Consider the following 15401-nt stretch of genomic DNA (forward strand, 5'->3'; position numbering starts at 1 on the left):
AGGTTAGGTTGGGTTAGGTTAGGTTAACCTCACAAATAATCCAGTTTATCTGCTATTTTCAAAATGTGTTTGCCGCTGTATTCCTGATAACCGAACAGTACCTGATTTTATTTTTATTTTGAATTGTTTACGTAATTTCTTGAAGTTATATATTATTTTTAATTTACAGAAATTCACTATAGTTTTTGAAAAAAAAGTAACAAAAACACATGTACCTATATCCACGAATAATTTTTATCATACAATAAGCACAGTTAAAGTTTCGCAAATAAATAATTTTAATAGTGTTTTAATACCTAAATTTAAGTATTGCACATTTACCTATTTAATTTAAATTATTTTGATTATCGGTTATCTCTGTAAACATTGATCCCTTATTTTAGGGATTGATTGTCTGTACACTTAGCTAAGTTATTGATTTATATTGTGTTAATAATATGGTATTAAGAAGTTATGTAATTCAAAAGATATGACTAAAAAAAATATATTTCAATGAATATGAAACAATGGACTTACAGCATTATGTAAATTTTATGAAGTCGTGATTCATAGTACGTTTTGCAGTTTTTATTGATTATCTTTTTTTTGTAAATACATGATAAAAAATCATAAAACGACAATAATAATATATACTGCAGGGAACTAAAAAATGTCTTGAATGATATTTTATTTGTACTATGTAGATTGATTTGTATTGAAATACAAAAAAATGGTTAGATGGATGATAATATTATATGGTACATATTTGATCTGAGACGCGGTAAAACTTGTGCACACATGTATATAATTATACATTATGCTAGACTTATTGTAAGGACAAGAACGTTCCCTTGTGACCTTCTTCCATTACCTACCATTATATTGACCTAATGTTGTCATTGGGAAATAACAGTACTAATTTAATAATAACGTATTAAGTGTCTACATTCAGAATATGATTTTTTCAATTTAAATAATAAAAAAATGTTAGGTACCTATCTATATGTATTTATAATGATTCAAATATCGTTGATACGTAATTTTCATTTGATATGTAAGATATTTCAAATAATTCATTATATCTCTTTGTGGTACATATTATAGACAATACTTTAATACCTGATGTAGGTTATATACAAATGTGTCGTGCACATTATAATTTTTGTTCATTTATATATTATGATAAGTTAAAATCTTGTTATAAAGTTTTCCGAAATATATTTTAATGTAAATGCTGCTAACTTAATAGTTATTTGATTATAATTCAACGATAACTGATTGGGTCGATGATATTATTATAATTATTGATCATTTACTTACATTTAGGGAAAAATTATTTTATGTTGTTATTGATTTGAATTAATTAGGCACCAATAGAAGGTTTATATTTTATAATACTTTAAAAATAAATACTAATGACATCGAGTAAAACACTAGGTAATAATAAATTAGGTCCCTCATATGTATACCCACACAATTAATTATTTGCAAATATATTATATTGATATACAAATACAATATTATATACAAACTAATATTGGTTTCATTTTATTTTCGATTAATAAGTAGGTACATAATAATTATTATATTAGGTATGTATGGCAATAAGTATTACAATGGAGTATTTTATTATGTTATGGTAAAATGAAAGGTGCAATTTATTAATATATTTAAGGCGATATTAACGTGAAGATGAAAAATGCAAAAAAATAGTATGGAAAATTATATTGCACAAACAAAGAGAAAATACAATATAGTATGAAAGTAGAATTTGTAGGTACATATTTAAAATGTATTAAGTATGTAAACATATTTTTTTTTGTTCTGTGTGAAAATATAAATAAAAGCAAGTAAGTAGGTAGGTTCATAATTATAAACATCTATAGTTTTTTTATACATAGTTATAGTTCAACAAAAAGCTCAGTAAGTCTATTTTATTTTTGTAAACAAATTGATATTCTTAGAAATAAGGTTTTTACGTAGGTAAATATTATGAAAAACCATAAATACGCAATACTAGCGTATGGATTAATTATTTAGGATTTATTTGGGGAAACACATTAAAATAGTAATAATCGTTTTGGAAAGCTTTTCTATGAAAATCCAACAGGTTATCCATCGGCCGAAGTGCGGCGCGATTCCGAGGAAACGTCATGACGTACGGCGAACGAGACGCGTTGGGGATATCCAGAACGGCGGCCGAATTCGGTAGCCGAGGAAAATGTTGGTGCGGCGCGCGGCGCGGAGGGGAGGGGGAACTCGCGAGCAGGTTGACGGGCACCCGGTGACGCACGCGCTCGCGCCGTGTCCTAACGCACCCGGGGTGGGGGTTGGCGGGCCGCTATTTAAACTGGCCGCCACCATCCTCATCATGCATTGATTTGTTTGCAATCGCAAAGTTAGTAGTCGTGTCATTTAGCAATTTGTAATCGTTCGCTTTTGTCATAGTTCGGCAGACAGGCTCACAGTCACAAGCCCGTGGTCGTAATTTTCGAAAGCATCCGTAGACTTTTTTGCTAATTGATATTTTTTTTGAGCATATTCTACAGCAGTGACGCCGACGCGCTTCAGGCTGTAATTTTGTAACATTAACCCTTGCGAATCGCGATAACAGTTCAACAGGGACAATATCCCTAGTGATTTCTTTGAAAGTTTAATTCAAGAAAACAACAAAGCACAAAGATGATGGCCGTAGCAGCAGCCCAGAAGAACCGTGAGATGTTCGCAATCAAGAAATCATACAGCATTGAGGTAAAAATCATCCCAACATATTCAGTTTATAAACAAATTTACAATCGCGATAACTGTTAAAAAATCATGGTCACCCTACATTCTTTAAAATCATAGATAACATACCATAAAAATTACAAGTAATTCTGTAAAACACTTTAAAATGAAACGTGCATTTTAACTGTAAATTGTAATGCATTGAAATGTTGTTGTCCGTGAAACTAAAGAGTAATACTTTTAATACAAAAAATGCGAACACGTAACAGTTGAAACGACATATTAATTATTATGACATAAAGGCTGACTTACGCTTAAGCGGCTCGCCCGGCCTTGCCCCTGTGGCGAACCGCTCTAATAACGTTCTATCAAAACGATCGCATTTCAAATCACAGCACTATCGAGCGAAAAACGCGATCAAATTGGGTTCACTCGCTATTGACCGCCGTATTACGTGATCCCATTCGAAATCGAAACGCTCTGATGATGTCGAATTCGATCGGCCGATCAATCGGAACCGACGATCAAAATCATAATACTCTATTATCATTGTTAATAAAAAAAAAACAAAAAAATATTATGTCGCGTGAGCGCCAATTTGATGTAAGATCAGTTTGGTACACTCGAATTTCCTTTGTTGAAAAAAGGATGCAGGTTTAATATATCCGCAATTATAATTCACTTCTGTATTTAAAATATTCGTTATTTCATATACATATTTATTATGACCTTGTTTAAAATAATAATAAAATTGCGATAATAATAATTATTACCGCTACATAAGATCAATCGCGTTAAATAATGTTATTATTCGATGTAAAATACCGTGTGTTTATAACTACTATCATTGTTTCGTAAGTCAAGAGTCAGTATTTTCATATAAATAGTTATTTTCTTATTACACTGCATCCCTTGAAGGTTAACTGGTTGCAATTATCCACGTTTATAGCGTTCTTTTGAATTATCTTTAAGAACAATTGCAGTAGACTGCTTATTATCAATTGGTAATCGCAGAGTAATTTCATAACAGTGATTTAATTAGAGCACAATAAAACTGTGGCCAAAAAGGTCAGTTTTAACAGATAATCGATAACTAGGCTCACCGTGTTAAACTAATCAACGTAAAATAAACAGAGCACACACAGTTAACACAATTTGTATAGTAATGGCATTCGATAATAATTTATACTGTATAATCTATAAATCTTGTACAAAATTAAATGCAAATTACCATGAGGGACATTTTATTATTAATCTAGTCACGCTATTTACTTTAAAGAGGATAAGTTAAATTAATATTAACTACTTGAAATATACATAAAATCAACACTACTACGGCTACACTTGTATTTACTGAAAACAAAGAAACTGCAAGTACAATGTTAAAGTGTGATACCTATAAAATAGCAAGTTATATTAAGTTATAACTTGGTGGTGTTGTAATTTACAAAGAACTATAAAATAGAAACCCATTTTAACGTGGAATTTTAAAAAAGAAAGCATTAAAATCAATATTATTGTAAAACTGCTAAAATATATAAAAAAAATAATTTGCAGCTAATTTAGATTTCACGATGTATTTGATCAATATAAAATAACATATAATGAAAATTTCGTTTAATTATTTTCATATACTTATAAGTATACATAATGTATATTGAAATAAAAAATGCAAGTGTAAAAATTGCATGCACATCAGTTACGGTGCTCTATTATTCAGAAATTTTATAAGGATTCGTTTACAAGATATCTCTAAAATTTACTATATTATGTACATACAAAAGATTTGTACTTATTTTATAATCACGTTTCATTAAAAATAGACCGAACAAATATAGTTTATTGATTATGTATCGTAAGCGATCATAATGTCAATTTTAAAAGTGATCTATTTTACATAGCTCCTTGTAGTTACTCAATAATATTATCAACAATAATTATTGTTAATCCGATAAATCCGCTCCCGGATAAAAACGTGTTAACGCGCATTAATTAATCCGCATGGCTAGATCGTCGTGGATTGACCACTTCGAGAACAGTAAGTTGCAGTGCAATAAATAATGATAAAATGACCTGCACGCCATGTAGGCCCGCCAAGGTCGTCTTTGAAACGAGATCAGGCTGGGCATCCAACAGGTGGAGTGGCCTAAGTGACATCTCCGGATAATCGTTCTGTCGGACGGATAGCATCAGCTTCTCCCTGCCATGTGGGTGAACGACTCTGCGCAGAGTCCTTGGTGAAGCCGAGTAACCACACACAATTAGATTAAAAGTAAAAGTTTAATCAATCGCAAGGTAATTGTCATGGCTGCGTTTGATACATGCACGCTGCAAACGGTGTTTTAACATCATGTAAACATTGTAAAACACACGTGCTTACTTAGTAGTCACTATAATATTGAATTTATATAATAATTACTGAAAATGAAAAAAAAATCAGATTGAAAGTAAGTAATAATTACTATTTGCTGCATTATGTAATAATAATGTATATTATGATATATTTCAGTTTGAAAAATCTCTGTTATATTATTGTTTGAATAATAGACTGTAGTGAAAACTCGTTAAATGATTACGTAGAATCAGTACACAAATAATAGAAAGTGTTATTTTTTGCTATGCCGATTAGCGATAATTTCGGCCAGTAAAAGAAGAGTCAGATAGTAATGATTCGGCATAATAAAAATCTACTTCTAACGGTCGATTGCAACACGTAAAAATGTTGTTCTCACCTTATGCCTAAGTATTTTTATTGTCCATATTTTCTACTTTCTCTGGCTGTAAATAACTATTGTCGAAAATTATTTCGCACTCGACGTTTGATGCTTTTACCTCTCTAACATAATATGCCATTTAATATTGACACATATATAATAAATCTTTAAAAGGCGTTTACGTTATGTAATATCTGTGTACCTATACGCTTTGATATGGATGCTAATGCCGAAATGTGTAATATACGTCACTTTCTGACGTCGTAACCTGGCGATATAGTAAATAAATACCGGTTATTTTGTTAGTAATAATTTCAAAAATTCCACGCAATATATTGGATTTTTCAAAATTATGTAAATTTGCAACATCGCAAAGACATTATAATTTCAGAATCTTCCGTTAAAATTTAAATTTTTCTTGTTATTTTTGTCTACGTAAAATCTGACGTAAATATATGACAATGAAAAAGATGTTTGATTTTTAATAACTTTTAATAGTTTCAAAACGCAGTAATATTATGATTTATTTATCCATACAAATAGCTGGAAATTGTAGTACACTTAATTAAAAATTGAAAATAATATGAAATTACAATATTGATTTATATGAAAACAGATAAAAAATACGTATATGAAAATTATGTTTTTGTATTGATAATTAATATATTTAAATAATAAACAAAGTAACGTTAATTTTTATACAAAGCACGGATAGTGTCACTAAGCTTGCCGAGACTCTAATTTATACATTACGTTATTAATTTGTCAGACAGAGAACGGATTTTCAAACAAAGGACCAATAGTAATTTTACTGTCACTGACCGGATACAGATTAATATTCTTGAAAATCAGTAAAATGCAAACAGCAAGATTAACAATTTGTTGAAATTAGGTTACGACTCATAATTATTTACATAGTGATTCATAAATGTTTCGTTTAAAATATATTATTATCATTGCGGCCTTCTATTTCCAAAGACGTTTTATTAATAATATGCATTCTGCTAGAGAGATATGTAACTATGTATCTACCTGTTTTGTCTCGTTCGCAATTTCCTTCGGGAATAGAATCCCAGGGATAAAGGCTCTTCGCTACATAAATCAATTTTCATCGGGCAAGACAAGGTATTATAGAAATTTAATTTAGCAGATTTACAATTCCCAATAGAGCTATTTCAGTACCTAAGTATATTAATCGCAGAATATAATATATATTTTTTTGTAATTACCACAGAATAAGCAAATCTTAAATAGGTCCGAATATAATAATATATCACAAGCAAGTTAATTTTATTAATTGAAGAATTTAATTATTATATTCACAATGATGAGAATAATAATTTAAGAAGTTTTTCTACATTTTTATTTATTTGAAAATGAATAAAGCAAAGTGAGGCCACATTACGGGTGAAGCTTTCGCCAACCATTGCTAACGGAGCGTATAATGGTGGCCACTTTGAGCAAAGCACTCCGGAAATCAGGCGTTGGAAAGCCAGAAGCAAAAGCGTAGGCCGCTAAAGCTAAAATGTCCCAAAGCGGACGTGTCTAGATCTCTAATGAGCTTACACTATTGTGTGAGCTTTATGACAGTTGTCTGGAAACTTTTTGATGATTATAACTCACTCTCGAGCTGAACAGTGCGGTAAAGCAGAAATTATTAACTAAAATACCATTGTATAGACGTTTAATTACATAACCACCTCTAATACGATCAAATTACATATTGACTTGTATTTCATTTAAAACAATATACTGAAGTCTTAAAAATCAAGACAGTTGATTTCGATATACTCAAGTTTTAAAGTTTAAATATTATGTTATAGTTACTATGATCTCTGTCAAAGTATTTTGAACGTTAACTGTTCAAATCCAAAATATTCTGTTGGATTGGTATAATGATAATAATAATATAATTATTGTTGTATTTTTTAATATTTCTCGTGTGAATTTATTTCACTACGAAAACTAGAAACCGTGTAACTCCAGTTGAATAATGGGTTTATAGAAGCGTTAATAATCATGTAGAGAGTTTAATAGTAGAAGCGTCGGGACGTCTGTGACGCGTAAACGCTTCAGGCCTGGAGTGGTACGTAGTCCTGCTCGATCCATTTGGATTCACGATCGCATCTTATTGTCACTTGCACAAAGCGCCACTTCACAGTGCCCGGCGGAAATTTGACGAATTCACATTATTCTATTATACAGGATGCGCTGGATATATTTTAGCTTGTATTGTTTATACACAGATCGTTTCATATTATTATTTAGATTAATATGTCATTTTTAATTTGTTTCAGAACGGATATCCGTCTCGTCGTCGCTCCCTCGTGGACGATGCTCGTTTCGAAACACTGGTTGTTAAACAGACAAAGCAGTGCGTTCTCGAGGAAGCCCGTCAGAGGGCTAACGGTAATTACATTGAATAATCAATTATTTATTAATCACCTTTTGTTCGTCGATAAACCCTGTATATATCAATAGTAGATACACATCACATTAAAATGTATATATTATACAAACTATTTTTATAAGTCTAGTTAACACTATCAATATATGAGTGGAATTTTTAAGTACTGTATAGTAATAGTCGGAAAAGATTAACTTTTCCAATTTATATAATATATAAGCATGTAGTTTTGTTAAATTGAAATAATGTATTGATGTATATTTTAATTATATTTAATATACGTAAACAGTAACCAATATTAATATTGTTCAATGTTATGGAAATCCACAATTGATAAGTATTTTTCCACTATAAAATATCTCTAGCCTGTCGATGTTTTGGATTGTATTTTTGTTGCATGTAGCCGTGTAGTGTTTATTTTATTTTGCACGTTTTTTTTATTAGAAGTGTAGTTTTTTTATTTTTTATTTCTTTATCGAATGTAGATTCCAGCTTGGAAATCGATCATGCGCAAGCACAAGAGCAAATTGAAAACAAAATTCAATTGGAGAGTCCTACAGTGGAAGATGCTAAACTGCAGGACGACGCCAGCAATGGCGGACTAGGTAAGATGGCATGCCAATGCGATTTTTTTTTATTATAATTTTTTTTATCTTATTTTATGTCTTGACAGCATTTTAATTAATTAATAATAATATGTACTTAAATTTGTTAAAAAAATATAAAAAAATCTATTCGTATGTAATGATTTATAACAATTTATACCACTCCTAAAAAGTGATAATTAATATTGTTTCATGACATTAAATTCCATTTTTTTAAAACATTTTTGATGAATTTCTCTTTTTAATTATGGTAGTTAGATCTAGTGATCCTATTAAAAATTTCCACAAAAGTGGACATTTAACTATTTTTAATTGCAAATAAATTGATAAATTTATCATTAATACATACATACCTACGTGAATTCTTTAAAAGATAAGAAGTTATATAAGTAATTATTATTTGTGCTTGTTTTGGGTTTTTATTTAATTTTATCATTTTATTGTTTACCGTAGAGAAAATTTTGATAGTGCCAGACTTTTTTTTATTAAATATTGTTTATTATTATTTTGGCATGTTTTTAAGCGCATGTTTTTTTTTATTATTATCAGCCGATGTTCCAGTCAACGGCGAAGTAACCGACGACCAAGATGACGTAGGAGATGGTACGTAACATATATACCTATACATATGTCTATTTTTTATTTTATTTAAAAAAAATGCATATTAAATACTTACATAACCTGAATAGAGCCACGAGTGTTCTGTATTTATTTACTTCGCGTGATAAACCGGTATTTTTATGAGATGAAGTCAATACTCAAATCATTAAACCGTTAATTATGTTATGACGGCATTTTGGCCGTATTTTGAATTACGAAAACGTTTGTTCCAATTTTGAATCGCCGCAAATAATAATTTAATAAATTCGGATATGTTCTTGAATGGAAATATATGAAAGCTTTTAACAGCGTCCCTCATCCATTGTTCATAAGATAATCCAATGACTTGCGGGACTTTTTATTCCTTGGCGATTTATGTCGCCGCCGTGGAAGCCCTGGATTATTATTTTCTCAATGGAAACGAAGTGCCTATAGTGAGAGCACTCAATTCGTGACTCCTCGCTACAAAGAAATAAAATAAATGCCACTCGTGTAATTTTCACATCCTTACGGTGGCAGGCGTGCACTCAGCGACCATTATTTTCCCGCCCCCGCTCGCCTCAAACTACTGCCCCATTTTCAATTTTAAAAGCGCCCAACTTCCATTTTAGCACTTTTATATTGCGGACACTCTGTCACCTTACGAACTGTCAGATGTTGTTTTATGTTTTGAAAAATATCTTTAAGAATAAAGCCAGTTAAATATATTACAACTGACGGGGTTAAAATTGATATTAAATATGAAATAATGTTCTGCAGATTCGGGACTTACCGAAGAGGAAGTGATCTTGCAAAATGCTGCAGGAGAATCTTCCGAAGCCGAGCAAGCGATCCAAAATGCTTCCCTGATGTTGCGCATGCGTGACGGTATGGGATCCCTTGGTCGCATTCTCAAGACAATCGATAACTACAAGGGCGTCGTCAGTCACCTGGAGACCCGTCCTTCCAAGACTGAAGGAATCCAGTTCGACGTCCTTATCTCTACCAACATGTCCCGTGCCAACCTCCTGCTCCTCATCCGCGCTCTCAGACAATCTTCTTCCTTCATCGGAGTCAACCTCCTCAACGAAAACAATACATCAGTAAAAGACCCTTGGTTCCCAAAACACGCTTCAGACTTAGACAGCTGCAACCATCTGATGACTAAATACGAGCCTGAATTGGACATGAACCACCCCGGATTCGCTGATAAGGAATACCGTGCCAGGAGGAAGACTATTGCTGAAATTGCCTTCGCATACAAATTCGGAGATTCCATCCCCTACATTGAATACACCGCCACCGAAAACCAGACCTGGGGAAGGGTGTTCAACACCGTCAAGGACTTAATGCCAAAACATGCTTGCTTGGAATACCGCAAGGTATTCGCTTTGCTTCAAGCCGAAAACATCTTCGTGCCCGACCGCATTCCTCAGCTCGAGGAAGTGAGCACCTTCTTAAGAAAGCACACCGGCTTCTCCCTTCGGCCAGCAGCTGGTCTGTTGACCGCCCGCGACTTCTTAGCTTCCCTTGCCTTCAGAATCTTCCAGTCCACTCAGTACGTGAGGCACGCAAACTCACCCTACCACACCCCCGAACCGTAAGTACATACAATTATTACAATATATAAATTTGATATTAATTACAAAAAAAGAGACTTGATATTTTGGCAAGGAAATCTTATATATAATATTACACGATATATTACTTCAGTTAGATTTTTTTAAAAAATTATCTGTCGATCGGGTCCTAAGCCGGCTCCATTTAAATTATGGAGTCATTACAACGATGAAAGGGAGGTGAAGTGTTCAAAGGGAGAGAAAATGGAGTCGACGGCGTGACATAATGGACCGATAATTTCATTAGACTTTGGCCTGGCCGCCGTATTCGTCATTTTCAGAGAGCAATCATAACTTCGCCTTTCAGTTGGCCTTGTGCACAGTTCGCAACAGAAAACTATTTAAATTAAATTAATTGAACTTATAACTCAAACCAAAATATTCAGCATTCAAATTATTATTTTAACTAGTATGAAACATTCTTTGACTTTTGGTCTAAGAGCTCATAGGTTTCGGTGCATACTCTTTGACTTCAATAGAATTATAACTTTTCTGAACGAAAGTTAACTACTGAACAAATAATATATTTTGTAACAGTGTTTGTATTATGATTAAAATAATTAATAATAGTCAATTGTTAAAAATGTGCTTTATAATATTCAGATCTTCAAGTGTATTGTTTATTTTAAAAATCTTCTTATATTTTAGCGACTGCATCCACGAACTCCTGGGACACATGCCCCTGCTTGCTGATCCAGGATTCGCGCAGTTCTCTCAAGAAATCGGATTGGCTTCTCTTGGAGCATCTGACGCTGAAATCGAAAAGCTTTCCACCGTAAGTGTCTGATTATTTCCCCAAAAATAAATTATTGCACATAGTATTTGGCGAATTATATCTATACGTAATATTTAATATATACGATGGTTTATCTTTCATATTGTATTTATTCTATATTGTCTTTTAAATTTGAATGTATAATACGAGTATTATATTAAATTTGCGCTGCGTATTGGACATTATTAAATTTTATTGATATATAATAATAGTTGATCCGGAACTTGCAAGCGGTTGGTAACTAGACTGTTATTAACAATAATTATGAATACTTACGGTTCACTGAAGAAATATGAAAATATTCAATGGCTTTCACATGGAAGATAACATTATGTTATCAAATTTTAAATTATTGTGTAATAAAAGTGAAATTGCGGTGCAAAATAATTATTTAGGTATATTAGCAGGCGTCTGAAACGATTGTGTAATCTTGCTATTGTTGAAATATGCATGATTAATTTTTATTTGTTTAATTTGCGCGACAAATTTTTGCATATTTAATAAGTAGCGAATTTAGCTGGTTGGTACAAATACACTATTGTAAGTCGATTTAACAAGGTTACTGCGGCGTCAAAAAATCAACATTTACTTCACTTTGGCAAGCGGATTAAAGTAGGTACACTAGTCATTTTGATACAATTAATATCGATTGATCAATACTGACGACATTCCAGATAAGCTTAGACACAAATAAATTAACAAAAAAACGTATTGGCATTGATAAATTATTATATTCTGTCTGTCTCACCTTTCTATGAAATGAAGGGCTTCACTGAAACGTTATTATACTAATAATAATTATTGGCAAGTTATTGTAATGTCTGGTATATTGAAATATTAGCCAAGCAAGATTATAAGTTAATTGTATTGTTATAGCTAATATATATAAATGAACATACTACTATATTGTGCTCTAGACAAGTTGCTCCATTTGATATTTTAAGATTAAATTCTGCGAATAATTGCATATAAATAAAAATAAACAGTAATAATGTATAAGTTATGTATTATTTGACTTGTTATATGAAAGATATTAAGTAAGGTTTATGACATAATTGTGATAAAAAATATAATATTAGCGATTGCTTTGTTTATTTTATTATATAATATTATATACTAGTGGTGTATTTACTTTATAAATAGTATTATGACGATAGTTTGGAGTTCAGTGACTTGAGTATAGCTAGGTATACTTATGATTAATTTTCCTTTTTTCTAGGTGTACTGGTTTACTGTTGAGTTTGGTCTCTGCAAAGAGAACTCTCAAGTGAAAGCCTACGGTGCCGCCCTCCTGTCTTCCTACGGGGAGCTTTTGAATGCCCTCAGTGACAAACCAGAGCTGAGGCCATTCGACCCCGCAGCGACCTCCGTCCAACCCTACCAGGACCAGGAGTACCAGCCCATTTACTATGTGGCCGAAAGCTTCGAGGATGCCAAAGAAAAATTCAGGTAGCTTAATAGCACATAATTGCATAATGAATAACTTCAGTGTTTCAACACGCGGTACGTGTTTTGCATTCTTCAAAACCCACATAGGTACCCGGCATATCAACTCTTGGATATTGTTCAAGTCTACTTTAAATAATAATATTGAAAATAATTGATAATATATTCATTCGAAATTTACAATATTAATTAGAAAACATGATAAGAAGCTTAAGGGCAGTTAACACTTAATATTTAATTAATTATTCCAATTTAAAATATTGTATTCTAATTGAAACTTTTTTACAACAGACGCTGGGTATCAACCATGTCCCGTCCATTCGAAGTGAGGTTCAACCCACATACAGAGCGAGTTGAGGTTCTGGACTCCGTGAGCAGTCTGGAGACTCTCGTCTCACAGCTTAACACAGAGCTCCTCCATCTCAACAACGCCCTGAACAAGCTCCGATCCAAGACCTTCTGTTAAACATCTCCAAGAAGTCGACCGATACCGACGAATCATCTAATATTATAATTATTTAATTATTAGCACCATTCCAATCACCCGGGGGATCAAGTTTTTCCTATAGTCTGGGCGAGGTTTAGTAACCTCGTTCGATAATTTTAGTTGCACCACCAAACTGCTACTTCACATAGCTGGCTCCTTTCGGGAGAAAACGCCAAAGTGACTGTTGTCGTTGGAGCCTTTCAGGAGTCGGCCGATCCCCGAATCGACTGTCGCATCTATCATTGTATAAAGTTTTCATTTATTTTATTATATAATTTCATTCACTCATTTTTACTAACACTTGAAGTATTTATATTATGAAAAAGCCCTCAAAACGACGACGCTGCGTTCAGGGCTGGCCAATCCCTGCCCGGTGAGGCCTGCTCGCTAGCTTTGCTATTTGCTATCAAATAATTTGTGGTTACATAGTCAGATCGTATTATTTTGAAAGTATTATATAATGTAGGATACATGCTTGGAACGCAGCCTTTCAGAACAAGTGTGCATGAACGACGACCAATGCTGGTAGTAGACAAGGATCTCAAGGTCGAATGATTTATTTTTCGCGAAGAGGAGCGGCGATTGTGGGTGACACACTCTGGTTGTATTTGCCCTTACAGTTTCTGTGTGAGATTCTCAATCCCCTCCCGACGGTTGTACTAACCCCGAGAATAAATTTATTGTAGTCTATTTTTTGTTCCCATCACACTGTGTTTATAGAAAATGACTGCAGACACGTGTGACATGTGAATAAAGAGAAATATAAAAAAAAACTTTTTTTGTTTTATTGCTGTTTACTGCAGTGTCAACATTTATATTGCCATGTACCTATGAAAATCTTTACACATATGAAATCTATTAACACAATCACTGCTGACCTGTTATATAATATTTAAATATCATGTTAATTATATCTAATGGCCAGGTAATGCAAACGCGCCAGTCGCGTTGTCAGCACTAAATGAGTTAATGCACAAATTGCTTGCGATTGCGAAATATTCTATAAGCATATTGCAAAAAATGTAAAAAAATTCAAACTTCATTTCTATTTACAGTATAAAATTATCAGTACCTAATTGAAAAAATGATTGCGTCGATTTTACCTGTTGAGAACATTTAAAAATATATAAGCTTACATCTGATAAAACTTGTCAAAAATTGAAAACTTTGTATACCGACTTTACCCGATTATCTAAAACTATTTAATTTTCTTTATATTTATGGCTGTACATAATTTAAAGAAGAGTCGTAAAATCTAAAGGTCTTCAGAGGCCGGCAGTAAAAATAAATTCGATTTGAATTACATTCTTAATGTACATACATAATTTTGAAAAACACTTATGAGAAAGTATATTATAACCAATAGATAAAATCTAAGAATGTATTTATTCAGTGCAAAATAACATTCATTCATCAATTTATCTACTCACTGGGTGACTAACAATGTCGATGATTTACTATTTGAAAAATACACAAAATCTAGATATTATTTTATACAAATTAATTATATCTTTATATCTTTCACCAATTTTTTTTGGAGAAATATTTAATATGCGTCGTGTTAGTAGAATTAATTTGCAATTATTACACTCAGATTTGCTGCATGACAGTTGCTCCAATTAAATTGCGCATACTACTTTCATGTTTTTTTTTTTATTGATTTTATTAATAAGTGAACATAAGAAATATCCGTATTAAAATCGGTATTCGTTTCTTCAAGGTCTTTCGGGGAAAATTATGTAAGTGGACATTCAAAATTAATAATATATTGACAGTAACACTTTGGACAAATACATTTTATTAATACGATTCCAAAAATTCATTTAGGCTTGTCTTACATATTTAATAATCGACTTAGTTACCTAACCGGTTAATTAAATATTCCCGGGTCTAACTATTTAAATAAACATAAAAACATCTTGTTCACTTGAACTACTTAGACTGTATTTTTTTGCAATGGACAGTGTCTACTGAATCAATATAATTTATACAAGAACAATATTGTTGTAATATTCATGTAAACTTACCTATATAGTTCTGTTTTTCGGCAAAAAGACTATTAA

General features: G+C 32.1%; 1 protein-coding gene across 1 annotated transcript; it reads left to right on the forward strand.

Moving 5' to 3' along the window:
• Nucleotides 1–2350: 2350 nt before the first annotated feature.
• On the forward strand, nt 2351–14353 carry ple (tyrosine hydroxylase ple). Its single transcript, XM_085942046.1, has 8 exons — nt 2351–2730; nt 7718–7829; nt 8313–8432; nt 8982–9035; nt 9792–10611; nt 11279–11405; nt 12625–12854; nt 13143–14353. Exons 1-8 carry the CDS (start codon nt 2662–2664, stop codon nt 13315–13317), a joined length of 1707 nt encoding a protein of 568 aa, XP_085798172.1. The 5' UTR covers nt 2351–2661; the 3' UTR covers nt 13318–14353.
• Nucleotides 14354–15401: the final 1048 nt, after the last annotated feature.

The sequence above is a fragment of the Rhyacophila brunnea genome, unplaced genomic scaffold (assembly GCF_057557595.1).
Source record: "Rhyacophila brunnea isolate RB1 unplaced genomic scaffold, BYU_Rbru_1.0 scaffold_1, whole genome shotgun sequence".
Taxonomy (NCBI): domain Eukaryota; kingdom Metazoa; phylum Arthropoda; class Insecta; order Trichoptera; family Rhyacophilidae; genus Rhyacophila; species Rhyacophila brunnea.

Coding starts and splice junctions, on each gene's coding strand:
- ple (XM_085942046.1), top strand. CDS start 2,662: ATGATGGCCGTAGCAGCAGCCCAGAAGAACCGTGAGATGTTCGCAATC. Junction 2,731..7,717: donor AGAAATCATACAGCATTGAG/GTAAAAATCATC, acceptor AATTTGTTTCAG/AACGGATATCCGTCTCGTCG. Junction 10,612..11,278: donor CCCTACCACACCCCCGAACC/GTAAGTACATAC, acceptor CTTATATTTTAG/CGACTGCATCCACGAACTCC.